We start from the raw sequence: 25,030 nt of genomic DNA, 5'->3' as shown, positions 1-25,030 counted from the left end.
CAGATTGCATGTGATCCTGGAATGAGTGCGAGAGAGCAGTAAACTAAGAGACCGTAACTCGGAGGCTGGGCTGATCACAACTCCTTTTTAAAGGAATGAGTATTATTAACAAGGCGCACATTTGTTGCCCATCTCTAACTGCCATTATGAAAATGATGGTGAACTTTAGTGAACCAGTAGATGTGTTGGAGCTACACCCACACACAGCTATTAGGAAGGGAATTCCAGCATTTTGACCCAGTGGCTGTAAAGGAATGGCGATTATAATTCCAAGTCAGGATAGTGTGTGGCTTGGACAGAGATTGCAGATGATGGTGGTGCAGTTTTGAAAGGTGCTGTCAAAGAAGGCTTGATGAGTTGCTGCACTGCATCTTGCAGATTGTATACACTGTGGATCAGTTGTGGGGGGTGGGGTGGGGGGGGGGGGGGGAGCGGGGAGTGACCATTTGAGGTCATGGATTGGGTGCCAATCAAGCAGAGGGGTATCCAGGCTCAAAGCTAACTTGTTCCTGGTTTAGCAAAAGAGCTTTAATCAGTATCTCACTCCGTGCTGTTCCTGTTTTGGGACTGTTTAATGGTAAGTGTTAATGGAGCTCTGTATCTAACCCCGTGCTGTACCTGTCCTGAGAGTGTTTGATGAAGACAGTGTAGATGGAGCTTTACTCTATCTAACCCCATGCTCTACCTGTCCTGGGACTGTTTGATGGGGACAATGTAGAGGGAGCTTCTGTCTAACACCGTGCAGTATCTAACACTGTGCAGTATGTACCCTGAGAGTGTTCGATGGACAGTACAGAGGGAACTTTACTCTAACCCTATGCTGTATCTGCCCTGAGTAAATTCAACATATTAGGTAATGAAACAAAAATACTGACAAGTTAAACTGTTCATCGAAGATTGGGTGCAGTGTTTTATTCTTGACTTGTGTTCGCTGGCTCTTTGCGCCTGGGAAGAGGTGGAGAGGAGCGAGTTCGATAATGACAAAAGGATCGCTGAGACCTGACAACACAGATAAAAAGACAGTAATTGGTGGTCTCCTGACTTTATCCACACAATCTCAGCCAAGAACAGAGTGCCGATATCCAAAGTAATTGCAGCATGTAGAACTGTATTTTCTCTTATGTACAGATAGTTGTCTCGCATATATCTGAGACATGCAGTGAACAATCATATCCAAATTGGGTGATACAATGCAATATGGGAGCACTCCTAAAATGAATAGGAAGCTCGCTTGAATATTTAAGTCAGGGCCCAGTGCAGTGTGGTTGAATAAGTGGTTCTTAGAGGGATGTCAGCAGGTCACTCTGACATAGCCAAAGAGCTACTGGGGTCCCTCTAAGAACCATTGAATCAGCATTAATATTTCTATTTCTACTCATAACAGGAATGTAAATATTCCTTCAGTAACGACCCACCACTGGACAACCCTCCTCCTCTTATAAGCTTTTCTCCAACTCGGCCCTACAAAGGAGCTGCTGGATTTTCAGCTTCTTCCATACTGATGCTGCCAACCAACCTTTGTTGAGTAGGTCAATCAGATTAAAATCAACTGCAACCATGAAAATATTTATGGTTTCTCTTTGGATACTTATCCCTCCTGCTGTTGCCATTGTATGCCCACCCCTTTGCAGGTATGATTGGGTGTCAGCCTCTCCATTGGCCTGAATAACACCATTGGTGATAATCATCCAGGAACTCGTATTACTGATCATCTTAGATTGAAAGAACTTGCATTTTTATGTCCCAAAGTGCTTGGCAGTCAGTCAAGTCCATCTTTGAGAAGTATAGTCACTTGTAATGCAAGAAACGCAGCAACCATTTTATGCACAGTATGATCGGACAAATAGTACTGAGATATGATCAAATAATTTGCCCGCTCTCTTCCCATAGCCCTGTATCAATCCAAATTAAGCTATGAGGAGAGGCTGAATAAACTGGGCTTGTACTCGTTAGAGTTTAGAAGAATGAGGGGAGATCTCATTGAGACGTATAAGATGATGAATGGGATGGATAGGATAGAGGTGGAGAGACTCTTCCCGCTCAAAAAAGACAGTAGGACTAGGGGGCACAGCCTCAAGATAAAAGGGGGGCGGTTTAGAACGGAGTTGAGGAGGAACTTCTTCACTCAAAGGGTGGTGAATCTCTGGAATTCTCTGCCCGTTGAAGTGGTGGAGGCTGCCTCGCTAAATATTTTTAAGACGCGGGTTGATGGGTTTTTGATAGGAGAGGGGATTAAAGGTTATGGGGAGAAAGCGGGAAAGTGGAACTGAGCAGCGACAGATCAGCCATGATCTTATTGAATGGCGGGGCAGGCTCGAAGGGCTAGATGGCCTACTCCTGCTCCTATTTCTTATGTTCTTATGTTCTTCCCATAGCCCTGTATCAATCCAAACTAATCCTACAGTCCCGCTTTCTCCCCATAGCCCTGTATCAATCCAAACTAATCCCACAGTCCTGCTTTCTTCCCATAGTTCTGTATCAATCCAAAACAAATCCCTCAGCCCCATACTCTCCCTATAACTCTGCATCAATTGAAACTAATCCCACAGCCCCACACTCTCCCCATAACCCTGTATCCATCCAAAGTAATCCCACAGCCCACTCTCCTTGTAGCCCTCCATCTTCCTCCACTTAAAATATTTATCCAACTTGTGCCATCAGCTCTAGCCAGTTTTTAGCAAGTCTAAAATTATTATTTATTTTGAAAGCCAAATATGTGCAATTCGATCCAAGGTTCTTTTTGGTTCTATTTAGCCACTATTTTCAATTTGTCATGTAAGGTTATGGTAAATACCTCCTATTGCTTTGGAATCAGGAGTTCTGTCAGTGTCTTGAATTTACAATTGACATACTAATGTCCTAATCTCACTAAAAGGATACAATTCAAACATTCACATAAACCTGAGGGAAATTCCAAATGGGATGACCAATGAACCATTCCACATAATTCCTCCCTAAGTTTTAGATTTATACTCCGTTTCCTTTCTTCGATTTTACCAATATACCCACCTATCTCTTGTGTTGTATTTTTGAAAAAGAATTATGAACAACACACGTTAACTTGTCAATATTTCCATTCATGCTGCTGATGTATTTTTGCTTTTTACTGATTTGGACATAGTAAGCAATCAGTGTTGTGCCAGCACTGGAAAATCTCATACTCTCACCATTCGCATCCAAGGCAATCAGGTTGGTAGCGTGTAAAACGTCAATGCACAGTTTGGACTCAGCAGCTTCATAGTGACATTTGATGCAAAGCATCCCATATGGGCTGGATTCAGTGGACTTCTGTGAAGGAACAGCACAGTTAACGTCAATAAAGTAGATTTATTATTTCCCTCCTCCTCTCCCAAGATGTGGGTGCTGCAGTGTATCTGTCATCTTGACTCATACGAGCCTAAATCTAAATTCTACATCCATCTGACAATGGGAAGAAAACACAAACCATCTTCATCTCACAACTGTACATGTTCAGAGCAGCCCAGGGTGATCGTTGTAAGAACAGGAAACACAACTGATGATAAAACTAAGGTGATGAGACTAAAGTATCATGTTAGAACAATTCAAGGGAACTTTATTCAATATCTAATTGATGTTGCATCTCCTTAACAGTGTTCTGTGGGCTTGTTTAGAGGGAGCTTTACTCTGTATGTAACCCATAATGCAGCTGCCCTAACAGTGTTCAATGTAACAGTGTAGCGGTGGCTTTACTCTGTATGTAACCTGTGTCGTATCTGCTCTAACAGTGTTCAATGAGCTAGTATAGAGGGGGCTTTACTCAGTATATAACCCGTAGTGTAGCTGCCCCTACCTGTGTTACATCTGCTCTAATAGTGTTCAATGGGTTAGTATAGAGGGAGCTTTACTCTGTATCTAACCTGTGTTATGTCTGCTCTAATAGTGTTCAATAAGCTAGTGCAGAAGGGGCTTTACTCTGTATCTAACCTGTGTTGTATCTACCCTTACAGTGTTCTTGGGCTAGTGTAGAGGGAGCTTTACTCTGTATCTAACTTGTGTTGCATCTGCTCTAACAGTGTTCAAAGGTACAATGAAGAGGGAGCTTTACTGTTTATCTGTTTATTTAGCCTGTCTTGTATCTGCTCCCACAGTATGCTATAGAACAATGTAGAGGGAGATTTACTTGTATATCTAATGTATGGTATATCTGCTGTAACAGTGTTCAATGGGATAGTATTGAGGGAGCTTTACTCTGTATCTAACTTGTGGTGTACCTGATCTGGTAGTGCTCAATGAAACAGTGTAGAGGGAGCTTTAGTCTTGTTAGGGGAAATGAAAAGAGTTAGTTAAAGGAGGTTAGGGCTAACTTTCTTTACTCAGTAGCAGCACATGCTAGTCAGCCGGTGAACACTGTACATTAGTGAACCTTGCACAGCGTAAGGGTCCATATCAGTTGCATGAGTTGCCGGATGAACCTCGTATCCTTTAAGAACCTGAACCAGCAGAACTCTCCAGCAAGGTCTAGAGAATCAACTTTGTTTACTGTTAGAAGGGCAGGAATTGACAGCAGATTAGGTTCACCTCAATAAATGAACTATGTATCCAGAACCACAGACGTCTGTTTAATGTAAACCTACGTATAGACAAAATTAGAATTTAAACAATGTTCTGTGAATGTATCCAACAGTGTATAAATATAGTGGAAAGCTGTGACTTGGTAGAGAACTGTTTCAGGGAGTCTCTGAGATGGTGCTCTCTTTGCATGCTTGAATCTTCAATAAGCGACTGTAATCTGTACCTGGATTCCGGTAATCAGTTTGTAGATCTTTACCACCAACATTCTGTACCTAACACACGGTCTACTGCCCTGGGAACATTTGATGCTGATATTGTCCTGTTTCCCAGAACTAAACAAAACATTCACCAGAAACGAACAAATGAATATTGCAATTTAGAATTGCTTGGGTGGACACCGTACCTGTTGGCGGATTTTGGTCTGGTAGGAGTGTTCAATCAGCTTCTTTGTTGAGCACTTATTTAATCGCAGCTCTTCCTTCAGAGCCTGTGAAATCAATGTGCCAGTGAGTAAAAAAATGGTATTTACACTGTCTGCAAAACAAAGCCCTGGTGTAAAACAGTGTTTTGACAATAACTCTTTTATATACAAAACTGTGCAGTAATATATGTATTGACTTTGTGTACATCTTCCAGTGCTTCACAGGGCTGATGTGGACAGCAAGCAGGAAATGAGAAATCCAAAGCATTGACCAAGAAACCACTGAGGTTAGAGAGGGATGTACGCAGCAGCAGGATTTAGAGAGAGCATGTTCAACTGGATGGGAGGCCAAAAATGTAGGCGATTCTGCTACCGCAGTGAAGGTGGGGAGGGAGAGAAGAATGGAGAGAGAGAAGGTGGAATAGAGAGGGAGGAATGGCGAGAGGGAGGAATGGCGAGAGGAATAGAGAGGGAGGAGTAGAGAGGGAGGAATGGAAAGAGAGCGGAATAGAGAGTGGGAGAATTGTACAAGAGGCCAGAGGACTGATGCTTTCTTAACCCTTATTCAGTTCTCCTAGTAGCATAATAGAAACCTCAGTACAGAAGACACTATCTGAATCACCTTGCCAGTACCTGTCTTTCTGTTATTTCAGAGCCGGTCTTTTCCCCTTTAATATTTTCCCTCTGCGTGTGATTCTCTAACTTCTCCTGTGAATGAATTTGTCACATCACCTCACTGTGGAAATGGATCCCACCCCAGTCCCCATTTCTGTAAATACTTACCTGTTCGGGCTTTATCTGTTATCAAGACAAATCCCGAGCTTCCTCCTGTCAATGATTCACTGACCATTCAAAAGAATCTTTCCTATTTCATCCTGACATTTTTGAACTTGTTATTTGATTGCCTCATAATGTTCCAGAGTTTGGTTAAGTAATTTCTAGGCGCTCAAGGAACAGTTAGTGCTGAATGAGCAACCAGTGCCATTTACCTTATATTGGTCATTCTGCAAGTTGTCAAGTGCCAATCCTTGTCCCTCAGCGTGGAAAAATACCACAAGAGTCTACAGAGAAGCAGAGAGACATAGTCAACGTCAGAGGCAGAGAAACAGAGTCAACCACAGGAACAGGAAACAGTCTGCGCGGAGAGACCGGGAGGGCCCGCGCGGAGAGACCGGGAGGGCCCGCGCGGAGAGACCGGGAGGGCCCGCGCGGACAGACCCGGAGGGCCGGCGCGGACAGACCTGGAGGGCCCGCGCGGACAGACCCGGAGGGCCCGCGCGGAGAGACAGGGAGGGCCCGCGCGGAGAGACAGGGAGGGCCCGCGCGGAGAGACCGGGAGGGCCCGCGCGGAGAGACCGGGAGGGCCCGCGCGGACAGACCGTGAGGGCCCGCGCGGACAGACCGGGAGGGCCCGCGCGGACAGACAGGGAGGGCCCGCGCGGACAGACCCGGAGGGCCCGCGCGGACAGACAGGGAGGGCCCGCGCGGACAGACCCGGAGGGCCCGCGCGGAGAGACCCGGAGGGCCCGCGCGGAGAGACCCGGAGGGCCCGCGCGGAGAGACCCGGAGGGCCCGCGCGGAGAGACCCGGAGGGCCCGCGCGGAGAGACCCGGAGGGCCCGCGCGGACAGACAGGGAGGGCCCGCGCGGACAGACCCGGAGGGCCCGCGCGGAGAGACCCGGAGGGCCCGCGCGGACAGACAGGGAGGGCCCGCGCGGACAGACAGGGAGGGCCCGCGCGGACAGACAGGGAGGGCCCGCGCGGACAGACAGGGAGGGCCCGCGCGGAGAGACCCGGAGGGCCCGCGCGGACAGACAGGGAGGGCCCGCGCGGACAGACCCGGAGGGCCCGTGCGGAGAGACCGGGAGGGCCCGCGCGGACAGACCGGGAGGGCCCGCGCGGACAGACAGGGAGGGCCCGCGCGGACAGACAGGGAGGGCCCGCGCGGAGAGACCCGGAGGGCCCGCGCGGACAGACAGGGAGGGCCCGTGCGGACAGACCCGGAGGGCCCGCGCGGAGAGACCGGGAGGGCCCGCGCGGACAGACCGGGAGGGCCCGCGCGGACAGACAGGGAGGGCCCGCGCGGACAGACCCGGAGGGCCCGCGCGGACAGACAGGGAGGGCCCGCGCGGACAGACCCGGAGGGCCCGCGCGGAGAGACCCGGAGGGCCCGCACGGAGAGACCCGGAGGGCCCGCGCGGAGAGACCCGGAGGGCCCGCGCGGAGAGACCCGGAGGGCCCGCGCGGAGAGACCCGGAGGGCCCGCGCGGACAGACAGGGAGGGCCCGCGCGGACAGACCCGGAGGGCCCGCGCGGAGAGACCCGGAGGGCCCGCGCGGACAGACCGGGAGGGCCCGCGCGGACAGACAGGGAGGGCCCGCGCGGACAGACAGGGAGGGCCCGCGCGGACAGACAGGGAGGGCCCGCGCGGACAGACAGGGAGGGCCCGCGCGGAGAGACCCGGAGGGCCCGCGCGGACAGACAGGGAGGGCCCGCGCGGACAGACCCGGAGGGCCCGTGCGGAGAGACCGGGAGGGCCCGCGCGGACAGACCGGGAGGGCCCGCGCGGACAGATAGGGAGGGCCCGCGCGGACAGACCCGGAGGGCCCGCGCGGACAGACAGGGAGGGCCCGCGCGGACAGACCCGGAGGGCCCGCGCGGAGAGACCCGGAGGGCCCGCGCGGAGAGACCCGGAGGGCCCGCGCGGACAGACCCGGAGGGCCCGCGCGGACAGACCCGGAGGGCCCGCGCGGAGAGACCCGGAGGGCCCGCGCGGAGAGACCCGGAGGGCCCGCGCGGACAGACCCGGAGGGCCCGCGCGGAGAGACCCGGAGGGCCCGCGCGGACAGACCGGGAGGGCCCGCGCGGACAGACCCGGAGGGCCCGCGCGGACAGACCCGGAGGGCCCGCGCGGAGAGACCCGGAGGGCCCGCGCGGACAGACCCGGAGGGCCCGCGCGGAGAGACCGGGAGGGCCCGCGCGGAGAGACCGGGAGGGCCCGCGCGGATAGACCCGGAGGGCCCGCGCGGACAGACCCGGAGGGCCCGCGCGGACAGACCCGGAGGGCCCGCGCGGAGAGACCGGGAGGGCCCGCGCGGAGAGACCGGGAGGGCCCGCGCGGACAGACCGGGAGGGCCCGCGTGGAGAGACCGGGAGGGCCCGCGTGGAGAGACCGGGAGGGCCCGCGCGGACAGACAGGGAGAGTCTCCATTCATGGAGTCAGGGATAGGTTGTGAGGGGATGAATGAAATCAACTGATGTATAGAATGATGAACACATGGTGGGATATTAAGGTGTGATATGCTGGTCACTGAGAACTGTATCCTTGTCCCTCTGTTCTAACCTCCAGAGTGAAGTGAAATCGCTCGTAGAATTCAGCAGACATCCCAATGTTTGCAGCCAATTCCTCAACAAACAAGTCCAACAACAGTTTCCACAGAGCAATCAATATCCTGGGGAGGAACCAAAAAATCAATGGCCGATAAGGTGGAGTGGAACATGTACTCCGAGCGGCATACACACCGAGCGGCACACACACTGAGCGGCACGCACACCGAGCAGCCACACACACTGAGCGGGATGTACACCGAGATGCATGCAGACCGTGATGCACATACACTGAGCTATATGGACAAAATCACACATGACATGTCTTTAATTCCTGACTTTATTGAGAGGAATCCTTTCCTTTGAAGATGCCTAAAGTGCTGACACTTTCTACAATGGTGAGTGACCAGGCAAGTACAGAATTAAGCTTATCTACAGGGTTTAATTAAAAGCTGCCAGGGAAGATGCAGCATGAGTTAAATATAGAGTAAATCTCCCTCCAAGTTGTCAGATATACTCCCAGGACAGGTACCACACAGATTAGATGCTGTTTGTTAAACACTGTCCACTTTATCCAATTAAGCATCCCCAGGGAAGATACGAAAACAGTATATTTTTAATGTCATAAAAATCCTAAGGGGCTTCACAGAAATATTAAAAAGCAAGGTGTCATACTGATCTAAATTAGGGTGCTTGACCAAAAGCTTGGTCAAAGGAAAGAGAATTTAAACAGCATAGGAGAGATAGATTGAGAGGTTTAGAACTTAGAACGTAGACAGCTGAAGGTTTAGAAGCCAATGGTGGAATAATTTACATCAGGTATTCTCAATTAGGCCAAATGTCTTGTCATGTTGTGGGGCTGGAGGAAATTACAGAGATAGAAAGGGGCAAGACCATGGGAGAGTTGAAAACAAGGATGAGAATTTTAAAATTGAGTATTGCTTGACCAGGAACTAGGTTAGCGAGCACAGAGGTGATAGATGAACAGGACAAGGTGCAAGTAAAAATACAATGAAGTAAATTTGATGAAAGGTCATGACCTGAAACATTAACTCTGTTTCTCTCTCCAAAGACCTGGTGAGTATTTCCAGTGTTTGCTATTTCTGTTGGGACTAAGGAAAGTTTTGACAGACTTTGAGATGGATAGAATGTGGGAAGCTGCACAGGAGTGCATTGGAATATAAGATAGAGTTAACAAAGGATGAGAATTCCAGCAGCAGATGGGGTGGAATCAGGTCATGTTTTAGAGGAGGAAATAGACATTTCTGGTGATGGTCCACATACATAACTGGAAGCTCAGCTCAGGGTAAATCTGACACCAAGTTTGCAGTCAATCTGGCTCAGCTTTAGACAGAGATCTAAATTAGGGATGGAGTCAGTATTTAGGGAAGTTTAAAACAGGCACCAATGGCAATGGCTTCAGTCTTCCTAATATTTAATTGGAAGAAACCTGGGTAACAGGTTTGATAAATTTGCAACAGTGAAGGAGTAGAGAGAGAGAGATGGTGGTTAGATCAAGCTAGGTGTTGTCTGCTGCATATAAAATCTAACACAGTGTTTTTGGATGATGTCGCTGAGAGGCAGCACATAGATGAGAAATAGGAGGGTCCAAGGAGAGATTCTTGGGTGGAACACCAGAATAATGGGCTGGGAACAAGAGAAGCCATTGCAAGCGATGTTCTGGATAAGAACAGACCGTGAGAAAACAATGCCACTCACCTGGGGATGTGAGAGGAGTTGGACACAGGTAGTTTGGAAGAATGGTTGATAAGGAGAATAGTTAATCTTGTCACAATTACATAGCATGTAATTTGTGACTTTGATCAGAGATATTTTGTTAAGTGGCAGGAGTGGAAATCTGATTGGAGGGATTGAAGCAAGGTATACCAGGAAAAATGAGTACAGAAGTTGGAGCAGGGATGATAGTTTGTGAGGATGGTGGATTGATTTCAAGGGTTGATGTTTATTCTCATAGAGGGATGAGGATGCTCGTACAGCAAGGGATAGATGTGGGGTTACATTGGGGTCCACGTTGTCCCATCAATCACTCCCAGGGCAGGTACAACATGGGTTAGGTACAGATTAAAATTCCCTCTTCCAGGGCAGGTACAACACAAATTAGATAAAACTAAACTCCCTCATAGGAAATCGAGTGAGGAACTTTTCAGTCTGGTTTGGATTTGAACACAGGTCCTACGAGAGGTAGGTTTAAGGCTGAGTGTAACATTAATCGCAATTGAGCAATGTGACTCTTAGTCCTATCAGGCCTGTCTATAATCTTGAGCTGTAACTGAAGTCAGCGAACTCTACTGCACTCGATCCCTCTTTCTCTTCCTATATTTATTTCAGTGAACTTTGACTCATTCCTTCTTACCTACTGAGATTCTTCTTCACTAGCCATTCACTCAGGATGATTAGATTGTCATCCAAGAACTTCATAAGAGGAGCGACAGCCTGAAACCCACACAGAAACAATCGTTAATTGAACGGATGCAATTCTCAAATCAACTGGCCATATTTATGTAATTCTGTGAACTACTCAGGAGGGAGGTTTGATTTGTTGGGGATTGGATCACAGCTGAGCCCAATTCTGTTCTCACCCAATAGTCACAGACACAAACTTCAGCAAAAGCTATTAGAAACCTGGTTCATTTTCTCCTCCAGTGAAATAGAGATCCCTCCCTCTTTCGATAGACCAGCAGAGGACAAGACAAATCCTGGTCTGTGCTGGTTAGTCTGCCCCAGCCCTGCACTGTTTATGTTCATTGACACCTCGCAATAGATTTACTGCATCTCAGCACCATTGATTACCGCTTAAAGGGCACCAGTAACAGTTGTGTGGATATGTGAGGAGGGGATAGCCTCAGAACTGAAGTGAGTGTCTGCTGTGACAAGTTCCCAAATGTTCCTATATGGAACAGTCAAGGCACCTACATCATCGGGCTGGATGGAGTCCGGCGACAGGCTGATGTGCTGAATGTATTTCCGCAAATCAATGACCATCTGTAAAAAACAACATGGAAACAGTTTAGTATTGGACTGGGTTAGGCTTGAAAATATCCCTTGTCAAAGTGTCCCGTTTCCCCAGAAAGTGATTCAGAGTTTGGATTGTGGCCACTCTTGGCAAATGATCCCCCCCAGTCCAAATCAATCCTCACCAAACCAAACTGATCCCCACCAAACCAACCAATCCCCACCAAACCAAACCGATTTCCCCCAAACCAAACTGAACCCCACCAAACCAAACCGATCCCCACCAAACCAAACCAATCCCCAACAAACCAAACCGATCCCCACCAAACCAAACCGATCCCCACAAAACCAAACCGATTTCCCCCAAACCAAACCAAACCTATCCCACCCAAACCAAATCGATCCCCCCGCAAACCAAACCGGTCCCCACCAAACCAAACCGATTTCCCCCAAACCAAACCGATTCCCCCAAACCAAACTGATCCCCACCAAACCAAACCAAACCTATCCCACCCAAACCAAACCGATCCCCACTAAACCAAACCGATCCCCCCCAAACCAAATGATCCCCACCAAACAAAACCGAACCCCACCAAACCAAACCGGTCCCCACCAAACCAAACCAGTCCCCCCCAAGTCAAACCAATTCCTATCTAAGCAAAGTAAACTCCACCACAGCAAATAGATCCTTCTCACTGGAGTAAACTGATCCCCCAGTGTTTGCCCAACACAATACACTGATCAAGATCAAGTTCACATTCTGTTAATGTGCTGGTTACCTTCTCCACGAGCTGGTTGATCATATAGTTAGACTGCCGCTGCATGCCTGCATCAATGCTTTGTAGCTGGGTGCCCAATGCTCTTTGCACCTGCTGCTTTCCTTCCAGTCCACACAGTTGCTCCAGGGCAGCCTCCACTCCCTGCCAGTCTAATTCCTTCGGCAAGTTCCAGGTGTAGGTGTGCACATGCTCAATGTTATTCAGGGCGATGCACAGCTGAGGAGGGAGAGGAAAGCAGTCATGACAGGGAGGGGGAAAGAGCAGGAATAGTGGCAGGACATCTTGTAGATCAGATCGAACAAGCAAAGGGCATGAATGTAATCACAGGCACAACCCTGGAATATCTTCCACTCGTCCATCTTCCGAGGGAATTCAGGAACCTCAGGGAGAACCAGCAGGAATTAAACTTGTAATGTTTTATTTTCTCTTTGCTCTGAAGGTGGGGAAGTAAACTTTCTGGATTTGAGTCCAACAGCACAGCTGACAGCAACGAACCTTGATCAATCAGTAACATTCCCACAGAACTGCAATGTTCCATAAATTATTTCACTAACGTTGTCCCTCCATTCTAAATCCAAACAGATGTTTATCAACTAATGACTTAAAGTGCATTTTCCACTAAAGCATGAAAGTAAAAAAGCTGAATTTTAACACCAAACAAATCTGAGATTTCAATCTGCCCACTTTTGAGTTTTAACAGAGGCGGGTCTAGGGAATAAATATTTAAGTATTTAAAAAGGGCCAGCAGCCCCTAATTGAACCTGTTTTGGGGAGGTTAATCCACACCAGTTGTGTTTCCAGACCTCAGGCCTCTAACTGAACCTGTTTTATGGGGTTAAGCCAGGCCGATCATGTTCCCCAGGCCTCAGGCCTCTGAACCTGTTTTACGGGATTAATCCAGGCCAGAAAAGACATTCACACAGCGATTGGTTTGGGTATAGAATGCTCTGCCTGGAAGTGTGCTAGAGGCAGGTTTAACCGAGGCATTCAAGACAGCATTAGATGATTATTCGATTATAAACAATGTGCAGGAGTACAGGGGAATGCTAGCTGAATGGCACTAAGTCATAATGCTCATTTGGAGAGCCAATGCAGACACGATGGGGCAAAGGGTTTCTTCTGCACTGTAATGATTCTGTGATCCTGTGGAACAGGAAACATCACCACAAGCAGCACACAGATCCAGAACTATACCCAGAGCCCAAAAAAGACACTATAGGTGATTACTCTGCATCATCAGTGCAAAAACAACAGGGAGAATGAATGGGAGGCATTTGACTCACTGGGATTCATACAATGGGAGTGAATGGGAAGGAGTTTGACTCACTGGGATTCTAAGTGGACTTATTAACCGTATGATTATCCAATATGAAAGCTGAACCATCATTGGCTGGAGTGTCTCCTGTTCACAGGAATACTCACCTGTTGAGTAATTTTCTTCTGGTCATCTGCTTTTTGTCTCACCATTTCTGAGTACATCACAGCCGCATTACAAATATCCTAGAAGAAACCATGGAAATATCAATCAGTTCTGGGAATACCGGTTGCAGGATACAACTGGATACTACAGTTACTCCCCCAGTGCCAACAACAGACACTCAGCACAGTAATACATCTCCAATCAGCAAATAATCAAAGAGCAACAACTTCGATATACATAATGCATCGAACATAGAAAACATCCCAGTCAATTATGCTGGAGGAGAAAAAAATACTGACATCGTAAAATCCCTACAGTACAGAAGGCGGCCATTCGGCCCATCAATCTTGCACTGACGACAAACCCACCCTATCCCTGTAACCCTACGTATTTACCCTACTAATCCCCTGGAATTAAAGGGCAATTTAGCATGGCCAATCAACCTAACCCACACATCTTTGAAGTGAGAGAGGAAACCAGAGCAGCAGGAGGAAACCCGCACCGATGTGTGGAGAGCATGCAAACTCCATACAGACAGTCCCCGAGGCCGGAATTGAACCCGGATCCCTGGCGCTGTGAGGCAGGTAGCAGTGCTAACCACTGTGCCACCATTCCGTGAAGGAAGACAGGGCTCCCCCAGATATAATTGTCCCCTGTACCTGTGGCCAGGGCTAGGAGACTTCCAGGGCCTTGAAATGGACATAGCACAAAGATTCTCTAGAGTCAAGATTTACTGAAATGAAAAGTAAGGGGCCATACATCTGACAGCAATACACGTTGCTCTTGCTCTGCAACCAGAAGCTGAGGAGTTGTGGCTAACAACAGACATAGTGACTTTCCCTCTGACCTCCAATCATTCCTAAGCTTTTTCACTGCAATTGGACAATACATAAGTAGTAGACACTGAGCAGGAGACTACAACATGACCAATATGCTATGTCGTTGAGGCTCCCTCAAGAAACAGTACCCTTGCAGAAACCTGCAGAGATTGTGGTCATACTCACATCAGTGATTTTTGTTACAAAGACAAAGGCTCCCATGGGGTCAGGCCAGGCTAGCTGCAGCCAGAAACTCTTGATCTGAGTGAAACAGGTCACTACATCGACAGCTGAGCTGCTGTGTTTGGATAATGCATCAACAGGATCGAGCTGGGGAGGAAACCACAAACATTCACCGTGATTGTCAACCAAGTAAGTAACACTCAGTGTGAAATTCACTCAGAAATTGAGAGAAAAGGCCATCACATACTCCACCCACCCATTCAGAACAAGTGTTTATCTTGAGTTAACTGACCCAAGACTTCTGCCATGCCCCCTCACTCCACCAAAATGCTGACACAATTACAGTACAATTACTGAGTGTGCCTAAATAGAAGAGGAAATCACTTTGCAAATGTTTGACTGGGGTCATTTACCTGATCCACCATCAGTGCCTTTGTAATACGTTCACATGACTTCTCATAAACAATCTGGAGCCATTTGTTAATGGACATCTGAAACCAGTCGTGGAAATTTGTGAGTGCCAGATGTTTTGAGTCCCTATAGGGGGTGGGGGGAGGGAAAAAACAGGTTTAGAGCATTGGTGGGATCCACTGTGATTGACTACCCCCTGTCCACAGGATTCAATGTGATCAACTGCCCCATGTTCACAGGATCAAATGTGTTCAACTATTCCCTGTCCACAGGATCCACTGTGATCGACTGTCCCATGTTCACAGGATCCAATATGTTGGACAACTCCCTGTCTACTGGATCCAGTGTGACAAACCATTCCCTGTCCACTGGATCCAGTGTGATAAACTACTCTCCCTATCCACTGTTTCCAGTGAATTTTTTATTCAGCCCCTGGCCCACAGCTTGTGATCCCAGAAGTGCAAGTGCCACCCACTGAACCACACTGACACGTGACTATGATGCTCAATTCTGGGCACTGCATTTCAGGAGTGATGTAAAGGACTTGCAGTGAGTGCAGCAGAGAATTACCAAAATAGTACCGGCACTGGAGTAGCTGGGGTTGTTCTCAGTTGAGCAGAGAAGGTTACATGGAGATTTGACAGAGGTGTTCAAAATGATGAATAGTTTTGATCGAGTAAATAAAGAGGAACTCTTTCCAGTGGCAGAAAGGCCAGGAAGCAGAGGGCGTGAAATTCAGTGACTGGCAAAAGAAGCAGAGGGTGACCTGAGGAAGTACTGTTTTACTCAGTGAATTGTTAACGATCTGGAATGCTGCTGACAGGATGGTGGGACCAGATTCAAAAGGAACATTTAAAAAGGGAATTGGAGGAAGATTTGAAAGGGAAAATGATTCCGTGATTGTTGGGTGAAGGACAGGAGAGTGGGATAACTTGCCAGCTCTCTCAAAGAACTGGTACAGGCACAGAATGTACTGAATGATTCAATCCTCTGGTAGGGGGAATCCAGTCTGATGGTTTCAAAATCCAAGTCATTGTACAAAAATTGCCATCAGCTCTACCCATACCTACAGATCCCTCCAGTTCCATGCCTTGAGTTCTGGCGCAGGGGTAAATATCGCCTGGCCTCTGCACCTTCAGTTCCAACGGTCTCCCCCTTCCCTCACCACATAACCCATTTCAACCTCATTTTCCACTACTCCCCATAATTCCCGCTCAGTTCCAAACCCCATTGAAGTAAGTAGTAGCAGCTTCTGTTGGCTCACTTTAATGGAAGCAGTTCCTTGAGTTGTTTCAGCTCCTTGAGGGACAGGTACAGCTCAAACAGCATCTCTCCCATCTGCTGGGTCATCTTCGATCTCTCTTCTTCCATAGCCACACTCAACTCCTTCATCAGTGCCAGAACGTCATCAGCCACCTGCAACATGCAGATCATTTTCAGGGAGATAGTTTGCGCCAATAACCTACTCATCTTGGCTGAAGGTGAAAAATCTATCTGCCTCATGATAATCAGATGATCTTGGGCATGGTCTGGTGTTAGGCACTTCCCCCACTCTATCCTGGTCACACAGAGATTGGTGGGTAGTGGATGGGGGGTGGGGTGGGCAGCAACCCCCACATGTTAGTCTGGAGGTGCTGAACACAGTTAATGTCCTGATTCAGCTTTCAGGGACTTAGTTCCCAGTTGTGGCCAGCCAATTAGCATGAAGCTGAAATGCCAGGAAATAAAGTCTCTTCTCCCAGGCCGGGGGGGGGAGCGGTGGAGTGGGCGCGGTGGTGGGCGTGGAATGGGGGCTTGAGGGCTAGGAAACATCCCCCTCACATATCCTGACAGCAAGTTTCAGAGAATCCCAAGAGGGATCCAAGATCATTCAGTCAGACAGGAAACCCAAAATAAGCCAATGGGGGAAATGGCCAAATGACAAATGAGAGGCGGGAGGGTGGCATATGGGGAGGGGGTGAGATGGGAGTGGAGGAGGGGCAGAGAGATGGGGAGGGGGTGAGATGGGAGTAGAGGAGGGCAGAGAGACGGGAAGGAGTGAGATGAGACTGAAGGAGGGCCAGAGAGATGGGGAGGGGGTGAGATAGGAGTGGAGGAGAGACAGATATGAGAAGAAGGATTGAGAGTTGAGAGTAGAAAAGGGAAGGGAGAGAGAAATTGGGAAAGGAGGGAAAGAGAATTGGGGAGATGTTGGAGGGAGAGAGACAGAGCAAGGGAGAGAGAAATAGAAAGAAGCCAAAAAGTCAACACTGGGAGAAGGAAAAAAAGACAAAGTGAGAGGTCTTAACACTGCATCAAATAAACTGAGATACTTTACTTTCCACTTTATGGAGCACGATTAAATATTGGACTCTCTCATTTGGGGGGTTCAGAGCCTCACACATTTGGGAGGAAGGGGGACCTAGGAGTCTCTGGGGATTAAAGACTGTCAGTTAGGGGCGTGGACTCTCACATGAGGGAATCACACACACGGTGGAGGGTTTGGAGTATCTCGCTCATGGGGGCTCGGCGTTCTGGGAATGGAGTTTCTCATATGTGGGGGCCTTGGAGTTTCTGGGGATTAAAGACTCTGTGTGAGTAGGGGCTTGGGGAAATATCATATATGGTGGGGGAGGGGCTTGGAGTTTCTTCAGCATTGAGGGTTCAGAATCTCTGGGCATCGGGAGATCTAGCATATGGGGTTGGGTGCAGGGTGCTGGGAGTGTGTGGATGTGTGAGGTGTGCTCATTCTCTCACACAATTGCCTTACCAGTTTCTCCAGTTGTTGGTAGGTGATGCTGAAGTAATCAATTTTCACAGCACTGGGGAAAACAGAAAAGCAGCTGTTCAGTGCAGTTAAAACAGCCGACCGGAACACAACCTGCAGAATAATTGATGTGAGCTCCTGTGCTCCAGATCACTTCACTGGAAGGACATGTCTCCCTGGTGGAGATGCAGAGCATGGGGAGGGTGTAGCAGCACACCTAACACAGAGCTCAGTTACGCATTGCATCAAAACGCAACAACTTGTGCAGCCAGAGACTCTTACCATGTTCTATGAATAACCGCAGCCCAACCAGCCCCCATACCAGATCACACATTCCCTTTCTGTCTTTTGCAAACTGAAGGCTGATTGATGGCTCCTACGGGGATTGTCAAATAAGTGATGGTAAATGGTAAACCCCCAGTTTGATATCCAATATGTGGTAAACAAGCAAGTATTTGTGGAGCATTAGGGACAATGTAGAGGGGGCTTTACTCAGGATGTACCCTGTCTGTACCTGCCCTGGCAGTGTCTATTAGATACATGAGGGAGTGATTTTGCCAAAAAAATTCTAAGGCCAGCAGGATTTTCCCATCCCTTTGCAGTGAATGGAGCCAAATTCTCTGGCCTTGCGGAGCATGGTGTGAATGGCCAGTAAGGTGCAATCTTACTGGCCATAAGTGCTGAATGACAGTGAAAACAGGAGAGCATTGTGTGCATTTTTGGGCAAATGGCCAGACGCAATTGTACAGCACATAATAAAAAGAGCCTAAGTGTGATTCTCGCTAGCAGGAGAAGTGGGTGGAGTCTATTCACTCCTGGAAGCTGCAGCTCTAGGGGTGCCATTGTGCAGGCGCCCCAATCTCCTAGTGCACCTTGGACAAAGTGTACACAGTGCACTGGGAGATCTGTGACTCCCCTGGATGTCACCCCCACTTTCCCCCCGGACATCACCATTCCCCCAATCACCCCCCAGCTGATCCCCACTCCCCAACTGATGCAGAGTGTCCCATTTCCTTCCTTCCACCGCCTCCCTGCCATGGCTTGGGTTCCCTGTAGAAACCCCACACCCCAGAATGGCCCTTCTCCATCATGGGCCCACCATTTCAGACCCCACTCTTTTCAGGTCCACCTTTTCCCCTCAGGCCCCATCCTTTTTGGCACTACCTAAGGGGCATAGCTTGGCTCTGGCCTAGACCACCTGGGGTGCTTCAATGGCCTCCAGTCCCACCGGTGAGGCCATCATGTCAGGTTCCCATTGGTGAGGAACATATGTGATTCTCGCCAGTGAAGATCTCCACCAACGAGCAGCGAAGGACAAGTGAGCCTGGACGATTGCATCCTGGGACTTACTAATTAGATTTAAACAGCCAAATGCATATTTAAATCAACCCCATGCCCTTCCCAGGCATGAGGCTGATTTTCCTGGCAGAATGGGGCTGGTAACATCACAAGAGACAATTTTCTGCCGCTCGCTTGATCTTAGAAACTTGGCACACCGATCAACCAACATGATGTTCTGGTAAGATCATCCTCAGCTTTCAAAGCAGCAAAGAGTTTATTCCTGCACTAATATCCTTAATTTATCTGAAAAATAACTGCATTGCTAAAATGTAGGAACACAGGAGTCAATTACCTGACAAATATTTGGTTGTAATGGTTGTGATTTTTCCGTAGCTCTGAGCAGACTGTGTCGACTTGTTGTACCAATTTTATCTGCATCGTCAGATCAGACTGAAAAATAAGATCCACCTGAGATCACAATCTTGATAATGTAAAGACCCCCACACCTCACCCTCACTCCCCTGAACCCCCCCCATTGTCTCCCCCCACAATCCCTCTCACTGTCTCCCCCTGCAATCCTCCTCCCATCTCCCCATTAAACTGCCCTCACCGTCACCCTCCAAAAGTCTCAGCTTAAACCCCAAACCCTCCTCAGTATCAACCCCCCCAAACCCTTTTAAGATTAATCCCAAACTCCACTCAGTATCAATCCCCTCAAACCCCCCTCAGCATCAACTCCAACACCCCCTCAGAAACAACCCCCCCTCAGCACTCAACTAATTCACCGTCTCCTTCTGTGGCCCCTCAGCATCAACCTCACAACCCCCTCTCCCCCCTTCCAACTCATCCATCTCATTGTCAACAAACCCCCTTCCCCACCCCTGAGATCTAACACAGAAACAGAAAATGCTGGAAAATCTCAGCAGGTCTGACAGCATCTGTGGAGAGAGAATAGCGCCAATGTTTCGAGTCTGGATGACCCTTTGTCAGACTGCTGAGATTTTCCAGCATTTTCTGTTTTTGTTTTAGATTCTATCATCCGCTAGAAGACAGTGATTGGCTCTGACCTGAAATCTAACTCTGTTAACTCGAGCTGAGTCATGGTGATCTGGGGCAGGATAAGCTGCATTCCCTCTGTGAGTTCAGGAAACACACTTGCTCCCGAAACTCAGCTGACTCAGTGCTGTCACTGGCTCAAAGCGACAGCTTCTGAGCACAGCTTGCTTTCACACAGTTAGTGCCGCATAACTCCTCATTAATTCATTAACGATCAAGGCAGGCAGGAAAAACATTCCTTGATTCCACAACAGGGACAATGCCTAATATGCCAAAGTCAAATTCTCCTGCCAATCTGCACAGATTATTTTATTCAGACGGTTGCGTTTACCTTGATTTTTGGTTTAAAGTTGTCACACATTTTCCCAAACCATTCAGCTGTGGATTTCTGTAAAATTAACAGGACAAATCAGTAGGTCTAATGTCAAACCATAGTGCAGGCAACAGAATGCCACTTGATGCAATGTCACTTAACACAATGCAACTACATACATTTTTTAATCTGCACAAGAGTTATTTAGGCTGAACCAAAGGTATGAGATACTTCCTCTTTCCATGTAGATTTGAAACTCTCCAGTAATGTGTCTCAGATTTTGCACTCTGCTACTAGAGATGGATTGCCCAATTTAGAGATCTGTGGGACTTTGTACCTCTAAACATACAGGTCAGCCATTTAATTTTTTTTAAGAGATGTGGGCATCCCAAACCTAATTGCCCTTGAGAAGGTGGTGGTGAGCCACCTTCTTGAACCACTGCAGTCCATGGATATAGATACACCCATCGTTCTGTTAGGGAGGGAGTTCCAGGATTTTGAGCCAGCGACAGTAAAGGATCATATATAGTTCCAAGCCAGGATGGTGTGTGACATGGACGAGAACTTGCAGATGACAATGTTTAAATTAATGATGAAGCTTAGAGTGCAAAACACTTTGTTGCTTTCTGCTTCAGACCAGAGTTGGTGAAAGAGGATCTCAGAATGCTATGAGGTTTCCCCTGGGTAGCTTCTCTCTCCCCCATGAAATCCATGTACATCTAGCTTTCTCCAATACATTGAACATTGCATTTCACATTAAACTTCATTTGCATCTAATATGCTCTAGTACAAATCCCGAGCAAACTCTGAACTGATTAATCAGTGAATTTAAATCATGTTGTGAATGTGATTCCAGGCTGTTTGTGTAAATCAGGATCAGCAGACACGTGGCCATTCTCCCACTGTGACCTTTGACCCTTTACAATAACCTGTTGCTTCATTCTTTTCAATAGTTACTACAACATGTCACCTGGTCTCACCCAGGATAATTGAGTTTAGTGTGTGGAAGTCTCTCCTGTGATGCTTTTTCAAAACTCTTCGGGACGTTGAGGTACACTACAGTAAATGGATTTGCTCAACCCACATTAACTGGTATTAAAGTTGTTGGTCAGGTGTGGTTCTCCCTGTAAGGTTATCGGATTCTGGCACATTTTCTGAATACTGACAATGAAGCCCATATTGTACCTTCACCACGGTGGCAATATCTACATGGAGCTGGTTATGTAAAGGACAGACCACTTCAAAGGCTTTCATGGAATAAATCTTCAACAAACACCTGAAAAATATGAAAGCAAGTGCAAACAGAAATAACAGGAGAGAGAAAGGGGGGATGTGGAGGGGGGGGTATAAATTTGGAGAGAGGGACCAGGAGACATGGAAACAGAGAGAGAAACACACACAAAGGAACAGGGAGATAGATGAAAGAAGAGAAGAATAGTAAGATAGAGGGAGAGACAGAGACAGAGACAAGGAAATTAGGAAAGATAGAAATGGGGGAAGAGATAGAAGATCAAGGAGAAACAGGGGAGAGAAATGGAGGAACAAGGTCAGCGTGATAGTATAAGGAAAGAAAAGTGGGAGAGGAAGAGAAAAAGAAAAAAGAATCAGGGAGAAGGGCAAAGGGCAGGAAGAAAATAGAAGAAGGTGGATATGAGGGAAGTCAGTAAAACATGAGAGAGAAAGTGGGAGGAAAGGGAGGAAGTGAGAGATGGAGCACGAGAGGGGTAAAAAATGAAGAATGGAAAAGAGGACAAAAAGAGAGAGGCAGAGATAGAAAGATACAAAGTGAGAGAGGAAGAATCCTTAATTCCAAAGATATTCTTGGCAAAACAAGTTCCCCTACATTACAGCACTTATAGACACTCCCTCAACAGCTAACTTTGAGTTGCTAAGACACACAAACCAGGAAGTGTCCAGGTTCAACAGTCAGTTTGTGCTGGGCTGAGGTGATTGGCAGTGGGTTAGTGAATGGGGTAATAAAATTGGTCACAGTGACAAGGTCAAAAGGTGAAAAAGCAATCATCCACATCTCTTACTCCTAATCACTATCCAGTGAAAAGATAGATGAACGATGTGGTTCACCTATGAAGCCCTCCAGAGCTGAATAATCTGTCTATATGCAAGGTTTAGATTTGTGTACTGATATCCTCCTTCTTAAGGTATCATACTTCAAGAGGACATTGGCAACCATGGATTTTGATTGGATTGGTCCATGGTTGTGGTTGGTAAAGTACTACAGTGGTTTGCCATTGCCTTTTGCACAATGGCTGACCACAAAACTCTCCTGCTCCTACCATCTGCCACCAGGCATATTGGAAGGATTTATAGACTGATAATCAACCTGTTTGACAGCATTAGAAACACACCTTCGTGGTCATTGAGCCCTGAAGTGGGACTTGGGTCTGGAGTTCTCAGAGGTTGCAATGCTACCAATAAATCAAAAGACCTCCATATAAGTCTGATATATCAGGACTGAATTCCAATGTCAGTCAAAACCTCATGGTTGATCAGATGGTTTACATTTTGTTCCTGTGTCTAACACTGACACATGCACTTATGGCCTGAACTGAGAGGCCTGCTTATTTCAGTCTGGTTTGGTCTGGCTCAGTTTAGCCTGGCTCAACTCGATCTGAGCTTGCCTGGCTTGGTCTGGTCTAGCCTAAATCAGTCTGGTCTATCGTTCTGATTTGGTCTGGCCTGGTGTGGCTCAGTTCAGTCTGGTAATGGTCTAACTTGGCTCGGTCTGGTTTGGTCAGGCCTGTCATGGCTCAGTTCAGTCTGCATCACCTCAGCATCAGTTCTAGCTGCTTCAATGCCACTGGAATATTGAAGGGAAAGATGTGTCTCATCCTCTGCAGCAACTCCCAGCTGTAGTCAACGAAAAGGACAAAACTGTCACCCAGGGACTCTTCCTGCAATAAACAAGAATTAAATAAATGAAACAACTGCATTAACAATCAAAAAGGAGACCCCTGTGAGGAGTGGTGTGCTCTCAGAGGATGCTGTAATCACCTGGAGAGCCTGAGACTCTGCTTGCCAGCAAAAAGAGGGTATGACTTGGGGCTAGGAGGGGAGTTGTTGGGTAGGGTAGGCAATTTACATTCTGTCCTCCACACCCAGTCTGGACTGCCAGCTGATACAGTATGCCCTTGGTTAGTAGCGCAGGTGCAAACCTCAGTGCAACAGTGACCTGGCACTACGAAGCCTGGTTTGACCTCGAGGACTGTGAGCAGTTCTGGCTACCATATCAGGGGAAGGATATTTGGAGGAAGTGCAGAGTAGAGTGGCACAGTGGTTAACAGTGCTGCCTCACAGTGCCAGGGACCCCAGTTTGATTCGCAGCTTGGATCACTGTCTATGCGGAGTCTGCATATTCTCCCCGTGTCTGGGTGAGTTTCCTCCGGGTACACCAGTTTCCTTCCACAGCCCGAAAGACGTGCTGGTTAGATGGATTGGCCATGCTAAATTCTCCCTTAGTGTACCTGAACAGGCACTGGAGTGTGGCAGCTAGAGGATTTTCACAGTAACTTTATTGCAATGTTAATATAAGCCTACTTGTGACACTAATAAATAAACTTTAAAACTTTAGATTTAGTAGAATGGTTCCTGGATTACAAGGTTACATTCTGAAGAGAGATGGCTCATACTAGGTCCTTCGGATTCCTTAAAGAATTCAAAAGATTAAGGGATGATTTGATTGAGGTTTTCACAATATTAAAGGTCAACAGAGAGACAATATTTCTGCTGTTTGAGGAGTCTTGGGCCTCAATTTTACTGCCCCTGCCCCCAGTGGGATATTACCATCCCTCTGAGCTGAATGGAAATTAGCCCCTATATCCACCAGGGGTAGACATGCCACAGCAGGGCCATAAAATCCTGGCCTAGGAATATATACAGTAAGAAGTACAACAGGTTTAACCTGGTGTTGTGAGACTTCATATTGTGCTTACCCCAGTCCAACGCCGGCATCTCCACATCTAGGAATATGTTACAGAGCCTAAAGATTACAGTTAGATTTCTCAGGAAACACTCAATGCAAAAGTAGTACTTTGGAACTCTCTTCTCCAAACATCAGTTGGTACTGGGTCAACTGTTAATGCTAAATCTGAGTTTGATAGATTTGAGATGCCCTAGGGTATTGGGAGTTTGGGACGGCTGGCTAGGTTCAATGGTCTGCTCCTGTTTCTGTATTCCTATTCCTAAACTTTTTCAGCCAACAAACACCAACCATCTGAAAAATACGCAAATGACAAAATGAAGTCATGAAATTTGATCATTTCACTGAGGAAAAGAGTTTGAAGCTGCCACTGGTGTGTAATCAGTAACAACTGTCGAATTTAAAGTGGATCTTTGTATGTGAGAGTTGTACATGTACACAGGTGTGCACACACACAAACACATAGATACACATGCAGTTTGAAGATTCTCTGAAAATAACACTTAAAAAAGCTGTAGTGGCATAAAGCTTGCACACCCTGTGCTTTATTTCATGGACACACAGCCTGATACATCCACTGTTTGGATTCAGTGCTGCAGACATATAAAGTAGTGAAGAATGCCCAACACCTGGACACTTTACTTCCAAGACAACTGGAAAGAGGTGCCAAGGCAATAAATATACTCTGTGAGTCAAGCATCTTACCTGCTCCTTGATAAGAATATTCAACTCCAAAGTCTGGTCTAGGTCCTCAAGGAGTTGGAGAAGGAAACCATAGTCTACGGAGCGGAACTGATGGTGCTTGCTGTAAGCCTGCCACTCACTGCCAGGA

General features: G+C 47.7%; 1 protein-coding gene across 1 annotated transcript in view; it reads right to left on the bottom strand.

The window, feature by feature from the left end:
- baiap3 (BAI1 associated protein 3) overlaps window positions 1–25,030 on the bottom strand; it is an 89,086-nt gene that overhangs the window by 1,453 nt on the left and 62,603 nt on the right. The window contains exons 15-32 of the mRNA XM_080206601.1: window positions 24,904–25,021; window positions 23,049–23,173; window positions 21,447–21,537; window positions 20,280–20,336; window positions 19,245–19,342; window positions 17,615–17,666; window positions 16,130–16,281; window positions 14,868–14,991; window positions 14,458–14,601; window positions 13,456–13,533; window positions 12,034–12,249; window positions 11,216–11,284; window positions 10,656–10,735; window positions 8,298–8,406; window positions 5,944–6,015; window positions 4,937–5,020; window positions 3,168–3,288; window positions 876–999 (exon numbers count right to left, since the gene is read on the bottom strand). Coding sequence (XP_080062727.1) covers window positions 876–999; window positions 3,168–3,288; window positions 4,937–5,020; window positions 5,944–6,015; window positions 8,298–8,406; window positions 10,656–10,735; window positions 11,216–11,284; window positions 12,034–12,249; window positions 13,456–13,533; window positions 14,458–14,601; window positions 14,868–14,991; window positions 16,130–16,281; window positions 17,615–17,666; window positions 19,245–19,342; window positions 20,280–20,336; window positions 21,447–21,537; window positions 23,049–23,173; window positions 24,904–25,021 — 1,914 coding nt within the window. The remainder of the gene's footprint in view (window positions 1–875; window positions 1,000–3,167; window positions 3,289–4,936; window positions 5,021–5,943; window positions 6,016–8,297; window positions 8,407–10,655; window positions 10,736–11,215; window positions 11,285–12,033; window positions 12,250–13,455; window positions 13,534–14,457; window positions 14,602–14,867; window positions 14,992–16,129; window positions 16,282–17,614; window positions 17,667–19,244; window positions 19,343–20,279; window positions 20,337–21,446; window positions 21,538–23,048; window positions 23,174–24,903; window positions 25,022–25,030) is intronic.

The sequence above is a fragment of the Carcharhinus amblyrhynchos genome, chromosome 18, assembly GCF_965287045.1.
Source record: "Carcharhinus amblyrhynchos chromosome 18, sCarAmb.v2.hapA, whole genome shotgun sequence".
Classification (NCBI taxonomy): Eukaryota; Metazoa; Chordata; class Chondrichthyes; order Carcharhiniformes; family Carcharhinidae; genus Carcharhinus; species Carcharhinus amblyrhynchos.
The sequence above is the reverse complement of the archived record's forward strand: the minus strand, read 5'-3'. Positions and strand labels throughout refer to the sequence as shown.